This window comes from Phoxinus phoxinus, assembly GCF_949152265.1.
Source record: "Phoxinus phoxinus genome assembly, chromosome: 3".
Taxonomy (NCBI): domain Eukaryota; kingdom Metazoa; phylum Chordata; class Actinopteri; order Cypriniformes; family Leuciscidae; genus Phoxinus; species Phoxinus phoxinus.
In genome coordinates this window covers 20,942,978-20,968,942 of record NC_136878.1, presented here as the reverse complement: position 1 = coordinate 20,968,942, position 25,965 = coordinate 20,942,978, and the positions used below count along the sequence as shown (strand labels likewise).

The 25,965-nt window shown below is 37.2% G+C and overlaps 1 protein-coding gene across 9 annotated transcripts in view; it reads left to right on the top strand.

Annotated features, from left to right (window-relative positions):
• The window catches only part of dab2ipb (DAB2 interacting protein b), a 150,195-nt gene that overhangs the window by 106,250 nt on the left and 17,980 nt on the right, over window positions 1–25,965 (top strand). For all 9 annotated transcript variants that reach the window (XM_079606670.1, XM_079606671.1, XM_079606672.1 and 6 more), the window contains 4 exons: window positions 8,329–8,482; window positions 9,165–9,263; window positions 11,185–11,739; window positions 24,633–24,777. In XM_079606670.1, coding sequence (XP_079462796.1) covers window positions 8,329–8,482; window positions 9,165–9,263; window positions 11,185–11,739; window positions 24,633–24,777 — 953 coding nt within the window. The remainder of the gene's footprint in view (window positions 1–8,328; window positions 8,483–9,164; window positions 9,264–11,184; window positions 11,740–24,632; window positions 24,778–25,965) is intronic.

Below are 25,965 nucleotides of genomic sequence, written 5' to 3'. Positions count from 1 at the left end.
ATTTCCACATTCTGCATCCCTGAACAGTACAAATGTAAATTCACCATCATGCTTGCAATTAGAGATGGATCTTTAGTGGATTTTCTTAATATGTCTTCAATGGATCAACTGGGCTTTATAGTTGGATTAGTTTAGCTTCTGTTTTTAGTGTCTACAAAACTAGCCCTAAGGTTTCAACTAATTTCCCCTAAAAAATTACTTGGCGCAACAGTAAAAGCCCATCCAACTTATCTACTGTGGAGTTAGTGTAGAGAAATACAAAGTTGTGTCATGAAACTCTGGATGGTGCAGGCTAGGTCATTTACGTAGGTCATTTAACCTGTTTGTAATCACATCGTTATCTATAGGGAGCAGCTGATTGGTTCCTGCTCTATTAGTAGCCAATGAGCTCGCATGCTCAACCTTCAAATTATTGGGTAGCATTTGCATTAGCAGCGCAGCGTGCTCTCAGAAACCCTCCACTTTCCCCAGCTCCACCTGTATAGATCTGCTACGGGTAATTCATGTACGCTATATTGTACAGCAGCAGCATGTCTTACTTGCTCACAGTAGCGTGTCGTGTATGAATTGGAAGTAGCAAGTCCCGTACTTGCTCTGCAGCAGCAGCGTAGCGGATCTATTCCGCCAAGACCTGATTGTCATACCCAGTACCATGCCAAACACTCCAAGAGTTGTCATGACAGAACTGGTTTGTATTTCAAAATATATAAGGATTGTATGGCAAACATGAACCTATTCATACTAAGATATGTATGCACAATATATCAGTGCTATATTGATCAGCCAATGTTAGAGATTGTTTTAATTGTATCAATTCATACTTATTTCCCCTATTTTTTAAATTGATAACCTCAGGATAATCTTCATAAACACTTAACATTATAATATTGTGAATGATGCCTAAATGGATTATATAATTCGTTTTTTTATATAGTTAGACACAATATTAATATATAATATATTGTTCTATGATATTTTATGTATCATTGTTATATTGGCCAATTATCGGTAATCAGCCATAATAAGCAGCTTATTATTATTTTTAATATGATTTTGTAATATCAGGGCATCACTGCTAGCTAAATATGTTTGTTTAATGCACATGTGCAGTAATTATTATTGTAGAAAATACATTTGATATATTTTTGCAAGTGTCTTTTAAAGTGTGAGTTGTTCTAGTTAGTTGTTTTAGAATTATTATTGATTTTGTTTCATTGTGTAGAACCATCAAGATGTTAAGTGGCTTGGCATCACAGACAGTCTCTAATATGACAAATGCATTAGTCTTCTGAATCTAGTGTTCAGCCGAAAGCAGGAGATCTTACATGACTGGTCAGAGTGTGAACTCTTTTCACACACTCACTGAGAAGATGACAGTGGATTGCCATCTTTTTGCCTCATGGGCTATAAATCTTTTGTCAAATTTAGAGAACAAGACAAGTGGCTCTCTCCTGGTTTTCTCTTTTATAAAAAGCTATATTGATTTTGCGTATGGTATTGCTGCTGAGTGACCTCGTTGTGTGTGTTTGTTGTTTAGCCATGGGTTGCTATGTTTCTCTCCCTGATTTGGATTCAGATTTTAATCGCATAGTCTGTTCTGTCTGCTTACATACCAGAACAGTGCAGGAATATTATCCACTGTTGCTTCTTGGAGAACATTTTTAAATTTAAAAAATATGCATTTAATCCTGTTTAATTGTCATTTATCATATAGTTGAAGCCTATTTTGTTTTGAATTCATGCTGCTGTTACAAAAACGTTATTTTGTTAAATCATTGTTTTCAGTGTCAAAATGATATAATCGTTAATAATTTCCTAAAATATGTCTTCCTCAAAAGTGTTAATAAAACCATCAACATCAATTAATTCCTTGGCGTTCTGATGTTACAAATATAGTTTGTAAGTCTGTAGCACTGAGAGCATATAATCTTCGTTTCTTCTATCAGTCTCTCAGTTCAAAACATGTATTTATAGAGCATCTCTCTCTCTTTCTCCTTGTCACAGAAATTAAAAGAGCCATTTGCAATATGTCTCTATACTTATCTATCATGAGTTTTTCATGTTTATTTTCAGACTGAAACATCTTTGGTTTATTTAATTGATTTTTTTTCATTTATTGATTTTTATTGATTTATTATTTTTTAGATTTGTTCCAGGAACAAAAAATGAAGCAGTCTGATTGGAAAAGAAGAACAGAAAAGGAGGGATAGAGGGTGAAGTGTGACTTATATCTGGTGCAGTGTCTGAAATATTTACAGAGACAGAGATATACAGAGCTGTGAAGACTGTGAGGAAGTGTGTGCGCAGGGGATGAATCCATTTGGGAAGAAGGGGATTCTGGGTAAATGTGGGGAATAAAATAGGTAAATGAGAAAGAAACCATGGCAAAATGTAATGAAAATGATAAAAAAAAATGTAGGGACAGACAGTTCAGTCTCTACTCAGCAGACTGGATATGTGTGCTGCTCTGTTTGAGGTGATAAAGGCTATGTTGGAGGTGAGCTGTTCACAGTTCAGTTTTTGCGTTAATACCTCCCCACCTCGAAAACACACACACGGTCCCTTTCATTGGTAGGAGATGCATAACATGAAAGAACTTGTAACACATGCCATTAAGCATGCACACCACATCACTGAGCGCACTAACATCACACTAACAGGATAAAATACATTCTCTCTTTCACACACACACAGCGAACACAGTTAGAGCGAATATATTATCATTCATACGGTGTCGTTCATTGCCTCCAATGCTGACATTAACATTCATTCTGCTAGACTGATGTGACGGTTAACCTTCTAGAGACACACTCCGTGTGGAGTAGTGGGTGTGTTTCCATGTGTTGGTGTCCTACATCCATCTCTTTATTAGTTGCACTTGCCTTTAAATCAGATGTATTTCGACACATAGACACCCAAGGACGAGTAAACACACACACACACATTCCGCACAGGGTACACCTCGGCACGATCCTCTTGTCTGAACATGTCCTTTTCCTCTCTTAGGCTCACCTCTAACTCCCCGAATGCACTTCTCTCTGAGATCTGATTTGCCCAGTGGCAATATTTAGATGATCCAGAATGTGCTGTCACATCGTATTAGTACTATTATAAGGTCCATTTCTTGGGTGTCCTTAAAAAGCATTATTTATTAGATTTGATATGATTATTTATAAGAACTTTGGATAGCACTAAAAATGTGGTTTTATTTAGTTTCATGCATAACGCATGACATCCATGCATGCATCTAACCAATCACATAATTGCTAAACCTATTTGACATTTTCTTGCTGTTTTTAGGGTAGATGCCATATTTAAATTGGCACGGATAAAAATGATACTCCTCAAAGGGTACAGTGTGTACTTGCCGTACTAAAAGTGGCACTGAACAGAACTGCAATCAGTGGTTATACTTTATTTCAACAGTGCACTTTAGACATTTTACTAACTATAAGTCACTTTGCCACTATATGTCAACTAACTCTCAGAGTATTACTAGACTGTTAGCTAGGGTTAGTACAATAAGTTGCCATGTTCTTTGCCAAGTTTTTTTTATAGTCAGTAGAATGTCTGTTATGGAGCATCAAAATAAAGTGTTGGCAGATATTAAGCGGACAGTCTATAATACTCTAATTATGAAAGTTAGTTGATATGTAGTTGTAAAGTTACTTTTGGTTAGTAGAATGCCTAAATTGGACATGTCAACATTTGCTCAACCAATGCTCTGTGGCTATTTTTAATCTATAAATAAATGAAAGAGGGTATGTTTTAAAAATGTATTTGTCATTATTTTTGAAATTCTGTTTGGTACCACTAGTGCGGCAAAGTACACACTTCAGGTTTAAGTTTTAGCATTTTTTTTTTTAATAAACCATGGTTTTGGAGGATTTTTAAAAAGGTACTGTATGGGCAAGGTACAAAACAATACAACCTACTGAAAGCTCTACATCTATCCTTCTCAGTCTCATTTTCATTTTGCATCATATTCTACCCTGACTTGTGGGTTATTTAATTTGTCTTTGAACAGACTGTTCTATAATCAATTATTAATTTATACAATGTAAAAAAATATTTTCATGATTTATCACAAAAAAATATTTTGTCAAATCAACTTAGATCATTTATATGGTTCAGATAGCATAATATTTTGAGTTTCTGTTGATTGAACCAATGTCAATGTCAATGTCAATTTATTTATATAGCACTATTAATCACAACCTAGGTTGTCCAATGTGCTGCACAATGAAAAACAGAGCAAGGTAATACAGTATAATTAAAAACAATAAATAAAAACACAATACAATACAACTTCATCATTGATTATATGCCAAATTAAACAAATTAGTTTTTAGCATAGATTTAAAAATAGACAGTGATGATGCATAGCGAATACAGAGAGGCAGAGCATTCCACAGTCTGGGGGCAGCTACTGAAAAGCTTCGACTTCGGCACGCATAACAATCTCTGGTTTGACGACCGGAGAGACAGAACTGGACGATATTCAGTTAATAAGTCCGAGAGGTAGGTAGGGGCCAGACCATTTAAAGATTTAAACACCAGAAGAAGAATTTTAAAATTCACTCGATAACATACAGGCAGCCAGTGCAAAGAACGTAAAACTGGCGTAATCTCCTTCCAATCTCCTTCATCGTATTAACTTTTTCGTATGTACTTTAATTTGCATAGCCCTTCATATCCAGGGGTTGAATTATTGTTTCATTTTACATAGAAAGCATGCATTATTTATTTTGATCTTATCTGAGAAAAAGAAGGATCAGCTTCATCCCATGGAAAGTGCTGAACTGCTCTCTCTTCGTTTCTATGGCACTTGATCTCCTTCCCAAACTTGCTAACCAAAAAAGAGAGCTTCTGGGGTATGTTCAGTCCTGATCCCTTTTTCTCTCAGGACACGGTCTCGAAGAGCTGATATTAAGTCCTAATCAAGAAAACTGTCTTTTTCATTCAGAAACCAGAAGCTCATCTTTAGGGAACATTCCTTTGATGTTGAAAGTTTCATATCCAGTAACTAAGTGATTGACAATTGTTCAGATGAACCCTCAACACACAGCGTTTCTTTCAAACATCCTTTCGCCGAAGCTTTTTGACAGCTATTCCCAGTACTTCCTGTCAGTGTCATCCCATCAATGTTTCCTAGTCAGGAAAAACTGATGTTGGTTTCTCCCCGTTCTGGATCTCAACCTGTCGTTTGGACTGCTAGTTTGATACTCTTTCTCTTCAACGCCGCTTCAAGCATGGATCAATCCCAAAATCCCCTTTGCAACAATTACTCTCAGAGTCCTCTGCTTCATTTCACCTCAGCCAATCCGAAATAAAACAGTTTACAAACACGCACACACACACACACACGTTTTGCTCTCTGAAGCCTCAGTTTAAGAGACAAGGCTGGTCTCGGGAGTATAGTCTTACCTCTGAAGATCTTTGTGGAAGAAAAAGAGTGGAAGAAACAAGGAAATGAAAATAAAGGAGTGGGGGAAGGGAGGTAAAGAAAGGGTTAGGGTAATAGAGAACGGTAAATAATTTATGAGAAACACACAGCGACAAACAGTTGATGATGATTGTTTATGGAGAGATATGTGGGTTGCTTCCTATCAGGTTTATTTGTCTCCCTATGTGGGGGAAATATGGGTTTCTGAAATTTGACATCTGCCTCACCTTTGTGAAGAGATCATACATCGCCCATGTGTGTTAGTCTGAACTGATTGAAAGGGAAAGTCCACTCATAAATGAAAATTGTCATTTATTCCTCACGTCATTCTAATTCTATATTATAATGTTTTTTCTTTAAAACACAAAACGAGATGTTAAACAGATTGTCCGATTGCTGCTCTTTTTTTCCATACATGAGAAGTATAGAAGTATGGAGCGCATGCTAGTTTTTCCTGCATGCAAAAACATAGAAGAGCAAACTGTGATGACCGATTCACAATCAAATGCTGGATAATTTTAGTCACGAAAACACAGAAAAAGCCTTGAAATCACTCATAGGTTATCTATTTTAATAAGATTCTTACTTATATACTAATATACACGTTATAGTATGAATCATATTTACATATCTACAGTATGTAAATACTATATTTATATAATTATATAATAAAATATATTATAAATATATAATTAATAAAATAATGTATGTAAATAATATTTATATAGTGTCCTAAAATAAATTAATAATGTAATCTAAAAAAACCTTAAATTATTATACAAAAACTATCCAACAGCATCTCCAGTTGCAACACATTTATACTAAATACAACTAGAAAAGCCAATTAGTTTTAGTCTGAATTCTGAAACCTTACTGAACCTACTATACTAAACATTCATCACAGCCAGATGCACAAGCAGCAACCCAATTTTTTAGGGGGTATGCTGCACAACAACATGGGGTATGTAATAAATAATGACAGAATTTTCATTTTTGTGTGAAGTATTCCTTGGAGATCAGAAGATGTTCTGTGCACATCTCTCTCCGGCTGACATGAAGGGATGAGTAGTGGAACTGTTCCCAGATCAGATCTGCTTTGTAGCAAGCACTAATTAACGTCAGTTCAGACCAACACAGGCTTCATCTTAGATGAGATCTCCCACTCTAATTACAGCGGTAAACATGTTGGATTGTCCAATGATATGCTTGCTGTCTCCCATCACTGTTTATTATGGATGCGGAACGAGTTGAATTGATGTGACACGTGTGGTATTGGCATTTTAAATGGCTTCATCCATCACACCTGTATGCATGTAAGCATTGATTCACAACTTTATGATCTGCTATGGTATTTTCTGACTTGTCTTCGTGGCTTAACAGATATTGAAAAGGATGGCAGAGATTTTCTAAACTCTATTTTAGATTATTAGGAGATAATTAGCTGTTTGAATAAGGCACTGATTATCTTGTCAGAGCACTAATCAGTTTCTGTGAGCGTTAACACTAACCGACAGCTCAGTTAATGACACCTGTAGTGATCAAAGCATAGAAACACTGTGCTCAAACAGCACATGCCTGTGTTCATGTATATGCCTTGATGAGTAATTAATGCCTTTATGCATTATATATGTCTCATAATATGTAGAGCATGGTTTAAGGACTCAATGTTGATTTTTTTTTTTTTTTTTTTTTTTTTTTTTGCTGGCCTAGTTGTTCACATTTTTTTCACCCTGATAACATTTTAATTTTCTCCACAAAAGAAAATAATTATTGATCTACTTTAATCTTATTTTTAACAAAAATATGCTTTATTATCCAACAGAAAAATATATTTATTCTTTATATATATGTGTGTATATTTTGAAAAAATTGTGAGCTTTTCACTTTTATACCCCCAAGCGAGGGCTGAGATCGGTAAACAAATTCCTCCTTCAGATTCCCAGAACCCGCTTGAAAAATAGGGAAAATAGAGCGTTTGAAGTAGCGTCCCCACGTTGTGGAACAAACTCCCAATCCAAATTAAAATGGCCTCCTCCTTATCTGAGTTTAAATCTGCTCTGAAAACTCATCTGTTTGATTCAGCTTTTAATATGTAATTGGATTTTGTCACTGATCCTAAGTGATCATTGTTTGTTTTATTGTGTATTTTATTGCAATTTTTGTACAGCACTTTGGTCGGTTGTCAGCCGGTAGTAAATGTGCTCTATAAATAAACGGAACTTGAACTTGAATTGTACCATGTTTTGTATTTTTATGACACATTTTAATCATAGTGTTTGTTTTTGTTTCATTATTATTGTCTTTTTTAAAGTCTGTGGCTGTTTGATTTCTGTTTATTGTTAAAAAGTTAGTTGCAATTTACTTATCATACATGTTAGGGTAAAGTATAAGGCGTGATGTTGATCTTAATCTTTTATTGCAAAATCGATTTATTTCCAATTAAATAGGAGTGAGACGATAGAACATTCTCTATATTATTGCTGTTGTCTTCACACTTTGGAGACTCAAACTACATTGTGAGACTCAAATATCTATTATTCTTTGACCCCCGTATCTGCTGTGTCCTGGGCCCAGTTGCATAAACATATGTTAAGAACTAGTTTAATCAGTCTTACTTTTCCAAGTAAAAAAATACCAATCTACCTTTTTTATGTAACTGACTTTAAAAAGTTATGAGCAGTCTTGAAGAAACAAATTAGATGACTAACTTTTAAGACTAGTCCACTGTATGTCTTTGTGCCTGTTGTCTTATTACACCTGCTGTAAAAACACTTGATTTGGAGTTGCCATAAACCCATTAGTTTACCTTACTTGTTCTCAAGATAATTGAAAAGCTTGAGCGAGACACCTGTGTCACTGGTTGGTGTGTGTTTCTGTCTCAGGTCTCATCTGATGCCCAGGCTGAAGGAGTCGCGCTCTCACGAGTCTTTGCTCAGTCCCAGCAGTGCAGTAGAAGCTCTGGACCTCAGCATGGAGGAGGAGGTCTTCATCAAACCAGTGCACAGCTCCATCCTCGGCCAAGATTACTGCTTCGAGGTATAGACGCCTCTTTCACTCACTTTACATTATACACAAACAAATTCACTGATGCGATCTCTCTCGACCCTTAGTACGTTCATTTAAATTCCACATTACAGTATATCGTCATTCATAAGACAATGTTTCCTAACCAGGGGTGTGTTTTCCAAAAGCATCATTAGCCAACTATGGTCCCAAGTTCCTTTGAACGCTATTGGTAAGGACATACCCTGCGACCATATATTGGCTTTGGACAACGCACCCCGGACAAGTTTCCAGCGAAAAAGTAATTTGTAAAAGTGATCTTGGACTAGGTAAAAAACATTGATTTCCAATTAATCGTAATTTCAATTTAATGGTCCCAGTATCGATTTTAAAATACCGGTGTATTTTTTATTTGATTAATTTATTATTCATTTAATTTTTATTCAATTCACAAGCTTTCTAATTGACTTCTTTAATAGCTTGTCATGCCTTGTTACACTTGTGTGATTGTCTATATCCAGCTTTCTTAACCCTGTTTTTAAATGCTGCATTTGTGCAGAGACTATCAGTCAGTTAATGTAGTTCAGTTTTGCATTTTGTTTCTTTTCAGTAGCATCTTTTCACATGACAGTAAAGTATGGCATAGGTTTGCTTTTGTTGCATGAGCCATAAGATTTCTGCAGCAAGCTGACAATTAATCTGCACTTTTTTCCAGGTGAGCACCTCCACAGGTAGCAAGTGCTTTTCTTGTCGTTCGTCTGCAGAGAGAGACAAATGGATGGAGAACCTGCGACGAGCCATCCACCCTAATAAGGTAAACTTGCCTAACTGCATCACAAATATGTTTCTGTATCTGTAAGAGTGATGAAATTCAGGGCAGTTTCTTTCTCTCTCTTTGATATAAGCACACGAGACTCAGGAGAGAAACTGCAAAACATATGGCTGCTTTGAACATGCCAAAAAAAAAAAAAAACATACGACAGCTCATTTCACCAATCAATGATTAAGCAAATGAATGATTAATTAGATTGGGGGGAAATTCAAGCGCAACCTTCAAGTTATATTTTGTCTTCTTCACAGCGGGATGTGTTTAATGTCTCCCCATCGTTCAGTCTTACATTTTAATTACTCAGTGGGTTTCTGAGGTGAACACCAGAGCCAGGCTTTAGAGAGCTTTGCAGTGAGCAGATGATGCTTTCAGACAGATGTTGATGCTGTAGTAGTGTGGAGATGATCATAGCTTAGGCATTAGCTGCTGCGGCAGAGGCGCATTTCTGTCTGCCTAATTAGTTCATTATCTGTGATGAGGGCACACAATGGAGCACCTCAATACTGAGATGCAAAATCAATTGCCTTAGTGGGTGTTTATTTGTGTGGGAATATCCATGAGCACTCGAGCCCTACACAATGCCCAGTGCCCTCAGTACAATCAACTGATGTTATAGAGCACTTCATTAGTCAGGCCTTAAAGGGTTAGTTCACTCAAAAATGGAAATTGTGTCATTATTTACTCAGCTTCATGCTGTTTGGCAATTTTGAAGAATCGTTCTCCAGCCTAGGGCTGCAGGATTAATCGAAACAAAACTGAAAACTGTGAAATGGCTCAGTGCGAAATCCCGAAGGCTGCGATTTAGTTAAGTAAATGTATGTTTCACAGTGAAACGCGGCACTGTGTTATTTTACAAACGATCGGCTCATGTTTTTAGTTTATCAGAGTAGATCGGTTCACAGTTAATGCTGCTCCAAATAAACTCATCTCTGCATCGGCTCTAAGTTTGGGTGGTTTGCAACCAACCAATGCAACATGCGTCAACCGATTTGTCGATTTGTATGGTGAACAGACTGAAATTGAAGTAATTTTGTGTGAACTAAGCCCAACTCATTCATTTTGAGGGTTGTGATTTCTAATTTATATTTACAACACTAACCCGCTGTAGACTGCAGCCCTCCCGATGTATAATTTTTAAATTACAGAAACCTAGAACGATGAACAGTAGGGAAAATCTCCACAGATAATGATAAATGTGTTTGGAAGGGTTTAGGATTAGGCTAAATTGCCCAAATAGTATTACAATGTCTATCAGCGGTAACGTTTCACCCCAGATATAAATGCCTCTGCATGACATCACTAATTGTGAGTGGGACACTGTGCAATGGCTAGAGGGTCAGGGACAATAATTACTGTATGCCGCTGGGGAACGAGCGTCTTTTCAGTTTAGTGATTCACGATGGTCTGTGGCCTCAGAAATAACTGACATTTAGTTTTATTCTGATCTCATCCTCCATTGGCTCCTATGTTATAAGAGGATGGAGGGATATCTATAAGTTAACCTCTATTATATTACAACAAAAGCTTACCCTTATACAGCACGATGCAGGTCAACTTTATGGCCGTCCCTCGTATATTAAACCACATGACTTCACACTGGAAATACTATTCTATTAAAAAGGCCAGTGAATGACATTAACTGCTGATTGATGTCACACCGTATTTACAGCACCATCCTGCTATCTTTATGGGAAGGACATGAAGTGATCTAAAATAAAGGGCCTTTTAATTCCCAGCCAAGGGTGGGTGATCTGAAGCACAGGGTATTTAATCACTGAGCCGAAAAGCACGTCATCTCTAAATCACTGACCCTGTTAGATGCCACACTGATGCGGTAATAATCCGCTATAGCCTTGGCAAGGCAGCCTAACAGTCCACTAACCTCACAATGCCCTTCCGTCTCTAGGACAACAGTCGGCGGGTTGAGAACACACTGCGGCTGTGGATCATCGAAGCAAAAGACCTTCCGGCCAAGAAAAAGTACTTCTGCGAGCTCTGCCTGGACGACGGCCTCTATGCCCGTACAACCTGCAAACTGAAGACGGATAATGTCTTCTGGGGTGAACACTTCGAGTTCAATAACCTCCCTACGGTCCAGAACATCACTGTCCATCTATATAGAGATTCTGACAAGAAGAAGAAAAAGGACAAGAATAACTATGTTGGGCTGGTGAGCATTCCAGCGGTGACTGTCACGAGCAGGCAGCTGGTTGAGAAATGGTACCCGGTTAGCCAACCCAATCCAGGTAAAGGGAAAACAGCTGGTCCTATGGTCCGCATCAAGGCCCGGTACCAGAGCATGAACATATTGCCCATGGAGCTCTACAAAGAGTTTGCAGAGTACACCACCAACAACTACATGCTGCTCTGCTCTGTGCTGGAGCCGGTCATCAGCGTCAAGAACAAAGAAGAGATGGCCTGCGCCCTGGTGCACATCCTGCAGAGCACCGGGAAAGCAAAGGTAATGTGAAGGCTCAGACATTTTGTCACTTAGCTTAGGGGTTTTCAACCTGTGGTCCAGGGAAAGGGCTAAAGGGTCTGTGGAAAGCTATACAAAAAAAAACACAATGGCATTTTTTGACCATTGCTGGTTTCATCTTTAGATGTTTAACCATCACAGACTGAAATGCATGACCTGAAGTCTGTATTTGTCTACTGCACACATACCATTCATAATTCTAATAGATGTAGACTTTAATGTGATGGTGGTGGTCAAATATCTAGAGATACTGTAAAACCAGAGGGTTGTAGGTATTTGAATATTGGCCTTTGCTATAAGTAATGGGAAGAAGGAGGCGGGAACCGGTGAACATTTAAAGACTTAATCATAAAATAAAACAAATACAAAATGAAAGTATAAGCTAGCAGCCCTCTCGGACAACTGCTGGCCACACAAAACAGAAACAAAACACAACACAACATAAAATCAGGCCTGTTCCTCTCTCCATCTCCACTGTCGTCGCTCCTCCTTTTATGCTTCCACTCCTCCATGAGAGATACGAGACCGGTGCGTCGCGCAGGTGTCGCTCATCGACGCCACCGGCCTCGTGCCGTCCTCCCACGGCCCTCGACCTCGTCCTGCTTGCAACATATTATTAAATATTTTCAATTTCAATTTTAAATAGCTGTTATTTTATTTTAATGTATTTTAAATGTTTTTTATTCCTGTGATGACAAAACTGAATTTTCAGCAGCCAATACTCCATTTTTCAGTGTCACATTCTAATAGGCTGATTGAGTGTGCAATTTCTTTTTATTATCATACAGTTGTGATGTCAATTTTTTTTTTTTAATTCAGAAATAGTTATTAATGTTTTTAAAAAACAACATCTATTTGAAATAGAAATCTTTTGTAACATTATAAATGTATTTACTTTCATTTTTGATTAATTGAATGTATATTGCTGAATAATTTTTATTAGATAAAGAATCCCAAAACTGACCCCAAACTTTTGAACTTTTGAACAGACAGTAGTATGATTCTTTATAAATCTTGACATTTTGTCGTTCAGAGTTGGAAACCATTGAATAGATTTGTTAAAATATATATTTAGTAATTTGTTCATTAATATTTAGAATAATTTTGAGATTGTGGATAATTTAAACATTAATAAATAAATCATAAAACATTGTATGTTTATAATTTATTAATTTATATTTCAATTAAATATTTATGTGACCATGTATTTACTTTTTGTAACTATTACAAATCAATTTCTGCCTTTTCCCTGACCCTTGTGTGTTTTCCTTGTGCATTTAGCTTTTTCACTGATGCTCTTATTGAACTTCAGTGGTCACGGTCAATCAAAGGCAATCCAATTCCAGTTATCTTCTGTTATCTCTGCTGTAGTATCCCGCTGTTATTCTTTGCTGTTTGGGTTAACAAAGGGATACTACATTAAAGAGATTGCATGTAGTTTGTACTGGCTACATCTGTGAACCTTTGTATTTATGTGCATAGGATTTCTCATGCTGAGAGGTATTTCGGAGGGATTATCTCCCCCTGGTTCTCACAGCCTTCCGCAGGATCCAGAGAGCAAAATAGCAAATCTTCCCATTATACCATAAGGGAGGGATTAATACGGCTGCTCTTATCTGTATTGGCTGCTTTTTAGTTGGTCTGGCCCTGATTGGCAGATCCAGGGTTGATATAGATGGTATGTTTGCAGTGACTCACATGATGATATAAACACAAGAGCCAAAATGACCTTAGATGGAGGTGGATAAGCCTCTAGTATTTAGTGAAGAGCATGTTTAGACTGCACTAATGTCATTCACTGTTTGAGTGAGAACAGGACAGACAAACAGACGTTTTTAGATATGAAGTTGGGTTTTTCTCATTATCATAACCTGTGTGTGGAGTCTAATTAGACAAACTAAGCATGAAACAAGATTTTCAGACAGTGAATCTACTACGGTGTTTTTAATCAGGGTCCAGGCATGAGGGTCATTTCAATGGGCAGCTCTCGGGAATACTGATTTATTGCTGCCTTACAGTCCAGGGTTTTTAATCCAACATCTTGCAGTCACCCATTAAGTAGTTGAACTGGTGCCATTACCTTTAGCCGTGGAGAATCAGTGAAATGAAGTGTGAAACAGGTTTTTTACCAGGCTATTTTTTGGAGGGAGTTCTGAAAGCATAAAAATAAGTTTTTTGTTTTGTTTTTTTTATTCTTAATGGTAAGATCCCGTTGAGAACCCTGATAGCAAACATTCCAGGCTTCCCATAGACCCGGTCAACCAAAAATTATCAGAGAACTAGTGGTATATGGAAAAAGCAAAGTAAAATTGTGATTGTGGTAAAGTCATTGTGTTTTATGTAGTGATTATTCATTTGATATGTTTCACGCTCTACTGCAAAATATTATTCTAGAAATGGAGATATATCTGCTAGATAGGCTGTTGCTCCTGTTTAGTTTAAAACTTGCTTCACAATGATACAACAATGTCTCATTTGTGAGCAAATTGCACATTTCAGTCAGTTCTTTTTTTTTGTGAATTTGTCAAACTTGTTCACAAATGGGGTCTGAATGATTCATTAATCATTCATTCTCAATCGAAAGCATTTTGTTAAGTCATTTTATCCAGTAATCACATATGACTTCTTGGAAATGGAACAGTCAGTTTAGAACTGTTCGTATCAGTGATGTAGTCCTTTATATGTTCATGTTGGCTGAAGTGCCGTGTCAGTTGTGAACCACTGTCATTAGAGATGGTCACTGGTCCACGAGTGACTGACTGATCTGCATCATTATCCTGTGAGTGCTGACTCTTAAGATTGGCTGCTCTTTTCATGTCATTATTAAAAGTCATTAGTGTCTTTTACTGGTCAGTTGCACTTCACTTATTTAACTACTGGGTAAGGAGTGTCTTCTGTCACTAAAGCAACTAGTTTTCAAAGAAAGTCATCATAAACGGTCAGTTGCGTCACTCACATCCTCTCCTGCCCTCGTCCGCTGTCCCCCTGGGGCCCGCGGGGGGGAGATCAGGCCTGTTAGTCTGAAGCTGTTAATTACTGCTCCTTAATTACTCTGCTTCTCAAAGAAGCCCTGAGGGATATGGGCCGTAACACCAGTGGAATCATCCAGGCTGTCTGTCCAAGGTCATTTGGTTTGTAATTATATTTCACATTGTTACTTTTTTTTTTTACTGTGTTTTTGATCAAATAAATGCAGTCTTGGTGAGCATAAGAAACTTTTGATCAAACTTTGAACGGTGTATATATTTAGGAAAATATGTAGGTACGTGCTACTTATATTGGTTTAAATACCAGTAAATGAAAATGGTTAAATATTGTTCTTTCATTTAGTGAAAAACTGTGTGGGGTCATCGGTCATCTTGATGATTTTTGACTCAATTTTTATTGTGTTTTTACAACTTGCATTAAACATATTGAATATAAATAGCTGTTTGGTCCCAATGATAGTTGAAAATAAAATGCTTTGAATATCTCCAAAATGCTTAAAGGATACTTCAGCATTTAGCATTAAGCTTTGTATCAGTAGAAAACCTGTAGTATTTTCGAATTACCGTGCTTCCCTCCCTCATGTCCCCCTGAGACGAGAGATTTATGTATTTTTTGTCTGGAAAAAATCCTCAGATGACGCAAAAATCATCATTTTACATCATCTGAGGATTTTTTGGCCAGAGGTTAAGAAGTACAGCCAGTAGTAGGAGCTAGTTCTGCATGTTTTCAACCCGCCCATAGAGTGTAGGGTCTCACTCACAGAATGTACAAATAGTGTCAGCCATCTTTTTTAACAGGCTCTTGTTCTGTGGAGAAAGCTGAGTAGTAGGGGTTACCATACATCCTTTTTCCCGGACATGTCCGGCCGTCGAGATCGTCCAAAATGTATGGGATTCGGCTTTTGCTTTCTGCAGTCGCCATTCATTGTTTACATGCACACCTTTTGTTTCAATCTAACTGAATTCATTCCAATTGGTGAATCTGAATGTAGTGTTTACATGAACGTTAAACAAGTGATGTGCGTTTTAGCATTGCTAAGAAAATTATTGTTCCTCTCTGAGAGATAGCCTACGGGACCGTTCTCCCCTGGCCCTCAGCCTTGTCCTGCTCGCCACAGTAAACATAATGAATGGCGACTGTAGAACGCAAAAGCCGAATGCCGGACATTTTGGGCCAATTCCGGACAATCCCGGGCAGACTTGTCACGGAGACTCAAACGGCGTCTTTTAAGTTTCGAGTCAACTAGTAGCGTAGCCTAGTTGTTTAACTGCGCTCTTACCGGTAGGCGTTTCTTGGGAGTGGCCTCGTATGGCAGCGAAGCAAGTGCATTCTGGGAGTTGTTGTCTTTCATCCACATGAGCCAAAAAAAATGGTCTAGAAGGCTCCAAATTAAAAAATAATTTCACATTTCTACTACATAAATGACCCATTTTAAATACACATTCATCTTTCCGGTATCCCTTTAAAGATATTTTAGCTATATCGCCCAAACTCAGTTTTGACTTAAATGAGCGTTTCATTCGAGCGATGAAGACTCGGTTTAGTGCTTTAGTTTCCTAACATCATGTCTCTCTGCCTTAAGTGTGTATTCTCAGTCTGATTAAATCACTCAATAGTCATGTTATGAGTGTTTAAAGCAGATGTAGAGGATGTATTTTTGGAGTCATTAGTTCTACTTCAGCTGGCTTGTTTTCTTGACAGACCACAATAAAATTGGCCTAAATAAGGTTCAAATGAAGATGAAGCAGAATCGTCTGTGTGGATAATAGTGCTTGCCTGTTTTTGTTCCTTTGAAATGTCTGGTCACAGTTAGTTGAGCTACCAAACAGAGCCTCCTGTGACAGATTCACTGGGAATGATTTTATGAAGGAATCTCACTCTAATAATACACACAGTTTGTTTAGGTAATGTAGCAGTGGTCACATTCTATCAGTAAGTAGATATGGTAGCTGTATTGGCCTGTCTGGTCCTGAGACCAATGCGCCCGTGATGATGGGAAATATGGAGAAGAGATATCCCACAGAGACATCAAGCCCCACAATAACACTCATCACTTGCTTGAGTTTCGTGTGGGTGTGATTTTTATGGTACATCACTTTTGTCTCCACCAATAAAGTTTAAATAAAGGGTAATTAAGGGTTCCTACAATCATGGGAAAAGTAAAAAAACAAAAACAAAAATTTGTTCTAGCTGTGCTTTTCTCTAAAATATTTCATCAGCTAGATATTTCTCTTTGAAAATTTCACTTTTTGCCACATTCAAATGTCAGGATGTATTTTTTTCTTACTGGAGAAATTTAGTTCTTAAAATTGAATATTATATATGTAAATTTGCATTTAAAGTAATAATTCGCTTAAAAATTAAAATTCTGTCATTTACTCTTCCTCAAGTTGTTTCAAACCTGTATGAAGGTTATTCAGAAGAAATAATTAATAATTTGTTACAACTTGAGGGTGAGTAAATTATGACAGAATTTTAATTTTTAAGTGAACTATTCCTTTAATTTTACGTATACAAATGTCTATAAGTATACAAATATGAATGTGTTTTTTTTTCTGTTCAAAACTTTGGGTGGGTACTTTTTTTAGTAGGTGGGTCTCCTATGTTCACCAAGGCTGAATTTATTTGATCAAAAAAACAGTAAAACACATAATATTGTGAAACGTTATTCAATTTTAAAGAAGTTTTCAATTTTTATATATTTTGAAATGTATTTTTTTCCTGTGAAGGCAAAACTAAATTTTCAGCAGCCATTGCTCCAATCTTCATCGTCACATGATCCTTTTTGCTAATTTGCTAATTGGTTGCTCAAGAAAAAAAGTATTTTTATTAATGTTGAGGACAGTTGTGGTGAATTTTGCAGGAACTGGGATTAAAAAAAGAAACCTATATATATATATATATATATATATATATATATATATATATATATATATATATATATATATATATATATATATATATATTAATGCATTTTGAACTGTTCTACGTTGCATTTTGACGTATACACTATTATGGTGGCAAAGCAACAGCTCGGCCAGCATCTTCCGTCATTAACTTCCTTACAGACATGAGACGAGAGTCATTATCTGCATTTTCCTTCAGCGCATATCTTTCCTCTCCTCATCCGTCACCCTTTCTTTTTTCTTGTTTTCTCCCCATCCTGCCTCTCTCTCGCTCTGCCCATCACCTCTCTATCTCCTTATCTTGTCTCAGACTCATGCTCTGCCATTCTCTCTCTCTATCTCGCTTGGCTGCACTTTAAGGCAGGCTGGCTCTGAAAGGATGTCATTTCTGGTCTGAAGCGGCACATTGCCCTGACAGCTATTACAGAAGTCGTGCTTCGCTGTAGATGTGACATCCACTTCAGCCGGCTCTCAATGCACACACACTTTAACACACTTTTCATGCATCTCAAGAGTTTGAGGTTAGACAAGGTATTAATCTGCTTTGTGATATGATGTAATCGTGAGGTCATGTCTGCACACTTTTGTAACACACGTGATTATGGATGACAAGAGATGATCACATGGACTGCAATACGTGAGACCCAATATCCAGATATTGACATGCACAATACAAAACATAGGCCTGTAGCAATCATTACATAATCATCTGATTATCTCTGAAGTGATCCATGATGCACTCTGTGTTCATTGTGTTTACAGACCCCATGAAATCTCTATTAAAGTGTTGTCTTTTAATCCAAACTGTATGTGTTTGCTATGAGGCCACATTTATGCTACTGTATTCTTCAAGGGTCAGTTCACCCAAAAATTAAAAATGTCGTTCCAAACCCAAGACTTACTTTATCTTCGAAACACTAATTAAGATATGTTAAATGAAATATGTAAGATGTATGTTCCTCCATTGACAGTCCACTCAATGCAACTACCACTTTGTCACTTCAGAGAGTTCATAAAGAGATAGTAAAACTAATTTGTGTCAGAATAAATTGTTAGGTCATGATTGTGACGGCCCTAATAAAACATATGCTACCCACAACATACAATTCAGACATAATTGAGTTCAATTGAAGTCTTTTCATTGAATTTAAGTAAACTGATGTGATAAAACCCCAAATCAGCTTTTTCAGTTTCTAGGTGGGGTGTGCTGATGAGATGCAGACTGTTTAGCAAGCATAAGAAGGTAAATGTTGAGGACATATTGTTGTGTGTTCCTTGAAGCGATGTCTGTTTGACCCACTTTAGTCATACAGCACAGCAATCAGTTTTATCTCAGAAAGCACACTGGATAAAGCTGCCCCGCAGCCTAGCATTTCATTAGCAGAGCATTTCTACATTTCACTGAGGGTCGTGAGCGCGCACAGCTGCGCAGAACAGAATCATACGCATATTTGCACACATGCAATAGAGGAAACTCAAGGTTATAGCGTGTGGGTAGACTGAGAGCTGAATTCATCGCTTCTGTGAGATTTGACTTCTCTCACACACTCACACATACATTACAGCGTACGCTTTCTCTCGCTCTCTCTCGACCCTCCTTTCGTCTGTCTGCTAAATAGCATCTGACCTTCTCTGACCTCTTTTTTTTTTTAAGCTGGAGAGGGGGCGAGATAACAACTAGTGTTTCAGTTTACAGCTTGCCTTTAGATCAAAAGAGAAATGTGCTGAGAATGACACGCAAGTAATGATGAAATTGGAGGAAAGGTATTCATCTTTGACATTTAATGATCGCTCCCTTTTGTTTTTCAGTAGGTCATGTTGAATTATTGTGTGCCTGACAAAGTTTAGTGCTCATCTCCTGTGTGTGGGAGAGAAATATATAAACGGCTTACATGGATTGTGGGATTAAATGGTATACATGCACTTTGTAAGCCCACTTTGGACATTTCACATTTGCAGTTAAATAAAGCGAATTATCTAGCACTAATCATGCATAATATCAGGATAGCGATAGATTTGACACTATAATTTCTCAAAGTCAGCAGCAATATGTGCAATATTTGTTCCCCCAAAAAATACAACCATCTTTATTAATGTATCTTTACATGTATTTACTTTACATTAATATATTTTAGTTTTTTTTTTATCAAAGTAGGAAATAATATGTTCATTATATATTAAAGTAATTAACAAATTAATTAAGTAATTAATAATTATTCAATGAGTCATTAGCTTACCATTTTATTCCATTGAATTCCAGGATCATTGTATTACTAGAAATGTCTGTAGTGAACAGTGAAGTTTAGTGAACTGAAATTTTACAACTGAAATAAAAAATTACAACTGTCTTCATTTACTCATCCTCATCGGTCCAAACTTGTATAACTTTCTTCTGTGGAACGTAAAAGATGACTTTAAATAGCATTTTATTTACTTTAAGTTTACTTTGTTTAAAGTTTACTTTAACGTTTGCAACAATCTCTCTCTATCTCTCTATCTCTCTCTCTCTCTCTCTCTCTCTCTCTCTCTCTCTCTCTCTCTCTCTCTCTCTCTCCCTCTCCCTCTCCCTCTCCCTCTCCCTCTCTCCCTCTCTCCCTCTCCCATTGCTAATAGTCTCTCTCCCCCAGAATATCTTTACACAACTGAATGAGTCATCATCGTATGTCTTTAGATTAATGAGGCTGTGTGTGTGTTTGTGTGTTGTAGTCTCAGTGACCTTTAGTTTTATTTAAAGGCCTGATAGCGAGTCACATTCAGCTGTCCTGGCTAACACAAACACACACGGACGTTCATAGATGTCATGCACAAAGAATGGACTTTAATAGGACTCTTGCTTTGTTTTGTGCTGGCGAACATTATTTGTGTGAATTTTTACTCTTGAGGTGGGGTAGTCATGATACCAACGGTTTAGTAGTTTATGCTAAAATGGAAAAGCTATTGAACACATTCATTTAGTTCAATATTAATACTTAATGCTGAGTACTATGGTACTATTGAAAAACTACATTTATTTATTTATCGATAAATAAATACCCTGATATTTCCTTCCCTTGAACATGAACCTTGAACACAAACCCTTCTGAATTTCACATTTTCATTAAGACATTATTTAACATGTTCATTAAGCCGCTTTCAAACTGGGGACCACTGACCGTCTCTCTCTCTCTCTCTCTCTCTCTCTCTCTCTCTCTCTCTCTCTCTCTCTCTCTCTCTCTCTCTCTCTCTCTCTCTCTCTCTCTCTCCCTCTCTCCCTCTCTCCCTCTCTCCCTCTCTCCCTCTCTCTCTCTCTCTCTCTCTCTCTCTCTCTCTCTCTCTCTCTCTCTCTCTCAGGTAGAGCTCACAAACTGCTGTCTCGGTCAGATGGTTTCTTCTTTATGAGTTTTTGCTTCCAGGGAATGCAGAGAGACCTGAGGGATTTTATCTCTTCATTTTAATCCCTCCATCCTTTCTTTATATATATACTTTCCTGTGTGCAACATATATTTCAGTTTTCTTCTGTTCCCCTGTGCAATGACTTTGCTTTCCTGCGCAGCACCTATTTTTACGCACCTGTTTTATTTTTTGTTTTTCTGCTTTCCTTTCCATTTTAGATTTGAATGTATGTCTCACTGTGCTTAAATGTCTTCTCCTCACTTTCTCTTGTCTCTAACGTGTCCTGTGTTTCTCTCTCGTCTCGTTCTGATTAAGGGTGAGCTATAGTCTAGCTTATTAACTCTGACAGTAATGGACAATTTTCTTGGCCTTTTCTAAAAAGTGCCCACTACTGTGTGTGCGTGTGCGTGTGCGCGGAGGGTCTCAAGGCTCATGAGATCTCCATCTGTGTGGCTCTCGACTTAATGGTGCTGAGGATATTCTTCCGGCTCTGCTGATCATACCTTTTATAACTTGACAATTATTATATATTTCATTTCAGAATTAAAATGTGGGAAAAGGTAGAATAATGAGGATTGTTTGTATGCAGCGTCCAAAATGTGCTTTTCTGGCAAAAACTGCCATTGGTTAAAATTTGCCAAGCATATTTCTTACCCGCCATAAAACAGCATTGTGTATTATTTTCTTTAAAAAAAATAACAATGGGATTATTTAGCTGTCAATCACAGCATCCTTTGTTTCTTTGTGAAATGGCACCTCACATTTTTGTTTCAATGGCTCAATGCGAGGTGTATAATACGTGCGTCTGGGAAAAAAAAAAAACTTAGATAAGCTTATAATTGTAAGATAAGGTAAAAATTGTTAGAAAATGTTAGAGGTTGGAATCTGACACATGATGGCAGAGCCACTACTTTACAGTCAGGATTTCTACGATCATGCAAAACCTGGAAATAGTCCGGGCCAGTTACCATGGTGACTGTTCCCTGCATCAACGCTCATGAAGGATTTTTAAGCTCTGAGGTCACCGTACATCCACACTACCCACACTCCCTTACTCCTGTATCCCAAACAAATGCTTTTGTTTTGACTTACATAATACCTTATTATTAAGTCTTTGCATTTTTAGGATTCCTCTGATATGAAATGTTCTCTCAGTAATTATATGGAAAAATAATACTTCTATGAAATTCTACATTGGTGGCCAAATATTTGTCCACATTTACCGTAAATGGAGCGGTGCTACTCAAACTGAGCTTTAGACTTGACAAACTGTTCTAGTATCCTAAATGTATACATATATATACATTTCAAGAGTTTTTGGTCAATCATTTTTTATTTATTTATGAATAAATAAAATGTACATTATATTATATTCATATATATATAATTTATATTACTCACCTGAATTTATTTGATAAAAAAATATATACACTAAAAAAGAGTACTATTGTGAAATTTTATTACAATTTAAAATGACTGCTTTCTATTTTAATATTTTTAACACAATTTATTCCTGTGATTTAAAGCTGAATTTTCAGCATCATTACTCCAATCTTCAGTGTCACAGGATCCTTCAGAAATCATTCTAATATGCTGAATCGATTACCATAATAAAACATTTCGGAATTATTTGATGAATGGAAAGAACAGCATTTATTATAAATCTTTTGTAACATTATACATTTCTTTACTGTAATTTTTTATCAATTGAATGCATCCTTGCTTAAATAATGTTTATAATATATTAGTTTCTTTAGAAATTAGAAAATCTTTCTGACCCCAAACCCCTTTTGCTTTTAATATACAGTAACTCATTTACTATCAAGGTTGAGTGGAGGAGCTGTTGCATCTGGATCTATAAGAAGAAGAAAGTAATGAGTAATGAATGTAATAATGTAAATAATGAATGACTTCAGGTTCTGGTTTGGGGGTTACAGGGTCTCATTGATGTGCCAGGCTTGGTCTTTAATCCCTGTACAGACCTCTGAAAAACCTAGTCTAAAGTAAAGTCTGTGGCGCGTTATTCAGATGCTATTTTAAGGGCGCATGCTTGGCAATAATGTAGCGTGCACATACATGCATACGTGCATACACTTTGCTTCTCTCATCTACACAGACGCAGCAGTTCATATTTTTGCAAACCATACATAATTACAAGGAAAAATATTACCACATGAGATAAATCATTGTGGTGTCCATGAAGATGTGAAAAAATAAGCATAAATCTAGCTTACACATTTACCAAAATTATTCAGGCTAGTAATGACGGATCAAACCTGTTAGTGGCAAGACACATAGGTATATAAGGACATCTAACAAAGTGGTTTGTCCGTCAAGAACCAGGAAACACAATTCTGAAGACTGCAAAATCACCTTTACCATCATGTAAGTTGCGTGCGCCTGGCAAATCCGCCGTTATAATAGCTATCCGCCATGGAACAAGCGCGCCTGCTCTTAAACAAGCGTGCCTGCTCTCCTGAATGTGAGATGGCGCTCTGATTGGTTTATTGCATGTTACGCCCAAACCAGACCTATGAGTAATGTCGCTACTTTAGACCAACTCATTTATCCTGCCGGTATAATAGCAACAGCGCCCGAGATCCGCCCACAAAATTACTTGCGTTTCGCGTTTGATACTTGCGTTTCAGATCATTAAATTAGGGCCCAATAACACAAGATGTGCTGGTATACAAAACTTGTATTGCATTATACAATGATGTTTTAACCAAAATGTCCTTTGTTGAATCATGCACACTTAACTTTAATAAGTTAGTTTCTTGCTTTGTTTTGGGCATAGGACATTGATAATGCTTCTTTCCTTAGCATTAGGCAGTGTTGACCAAAACAACAAAAGTGTTGAATAAAAACCATATACAGTAACACTGAGCGAAATAGGATTCGAGGAGAGTGGCTAAAAGAAAGATTAGAGTGGGATACATTTAGTGAGAAAGAGAAGAGAGTTTTGTTACATGAATTATGGGGAGATATGTTCTATAATCAGAATGACATGATGATATTAGTTTTTTTTCCACAGACTTTTTTTTCTACGTGGAGCCAAACATGACTCACTACTGTAGATAGAGGCTGAGACACACACTGAATCTTTTTTAGGACACTGCGCTCAGTGTGTGTGTGTGTGTGTGTGTGTGTGTGTGTGTGTGTGTGTGTGTGTGTGTGTGTGTGTGTGTGTGTGTGTGTGTGTGTGTGTGTGTGTGTGTGTGTGTGTGTGTGTGTGTGTGTGTGTGTGTGTGTGTGTGTGTGTGTGTGTGTGTGTGTGTGTGTGTGTGTGTGTGTGTGTGTGTGCGCGCGCATCACATGTCATGAGCAAGTAGACAGATATTTTTCTGTCTAACTCCCATTTGCTGGTTTGGATAGGCTCCCTGTCAGATAGCTTTGATCGGAGCAGCTTTCACTTCAGCACTAGCATCTCCCTTTCCTTTTCTTTTTCTTTTCTTTCATGTACTGAAAGACATCAGTAGCACAACCGCTTCGATTGCAGACCCTCCACACAATCTCTCCATCTACTCTGCTCTCTTTTCTTTTTTTTTACTAAGAGTACATTTTCTCACAGATCAACATGTTTTTTTGTGATTGTGTGTTTTTGTATAGGACTTCCTGACGGATCTGATGATGTCGGAAGTGGATCGATGCGGGGAGAATGAGCACCTGATCTTCAGAGAAAACACTCTTGGCACTAAAGCTATCGAGGAGTACCTCAAACTGGTCGGACAGAAATATCTCCAAGACGCGCTGGGTAAGAGCTTGTGTGTGTGTGTTATTTTCTGACATCATATCTGTACCATTTGTTATGACCACCTCCAGGTAACAAAGTGACAGGATCACCAAAATAAATACATTATTTAATATAATTATATAATACTAGGGGAAATTTTATCAGCGCAAACTGTCTGTCCAGAACAAACACTAGAAACATAGAGACATTTCCAAAGTCTACTTTGTGGTTCCCCGTATTCCTTTTCGATAAGATTAAATAGCCGTGAAAACGCGCACAAACATGCACACACATATCCAACCTCTTTGCTGTTGGCTCACTTTGTGTACGATAAGGCCTGTGTTTATTAATACCTCCTTATTTTAGGAATAAAATGTTGAAATGTCTGGACTAGCAATTTATCTGAAAAACAAAAATACACTCTGCAAATTTCACATGTGTATTAATATCGACTTTGGGGAATCTAATAAGCGTACTGTACGTGTGAATGTGAGTGAATACACCAAAGAGAGTGAATCTCTCTTTAGATTTGCATTAAGAAGCCATTTGGTGGTAGTGATAGTGAATAATGCATAGTTGTTTTTCTTAGATAAATGTGACTTGTGAAGTGCTGCTGAATTATTAAACAGTTCACTCCTAAAGACTGACTAAGTCCCTCAGACATCAGACCCAGAGAAGGACAGTAAAGAGAGCAGATTACACCACATGGTTACATAAATAGCATATATGCGCAAGGGATGGACCTTTTGGTCATTTCATCTACTCTAGTTCTCGAGAGATAGAGCAATCAATTACTTCAGCACATTGCTGGGTTTTTTTCAGTGTCTTGTGGTTCAATTGTTCGAACTGATCTCATTTTCAAATTGAGTGACAAGATAACACCGAAAACACCAATCACAGAGTAAAAACTAAGGTCCATTATGTTTAGTTCTTTTGAAAATTAGTAATGCTGTATGAGTCGTTACGTGTTTTCTTGATTGTTCATTGTCACTTCCAAACACATGATTACTTTGGTGAACTAAATAATAAATTAATTAGATAAACGACTGCAAAAATAGACTGATAGCTAGAACACATTCACACAAACACACACACATCCACATATGTACACAAACCTTCTGAGCTAGACGGTAATCCAACTTCCTTAAGGGATTTGTGGTATTACATTTCTGTCATTTAGTCTCTTTATTGGCCATTACTAAAATGCCA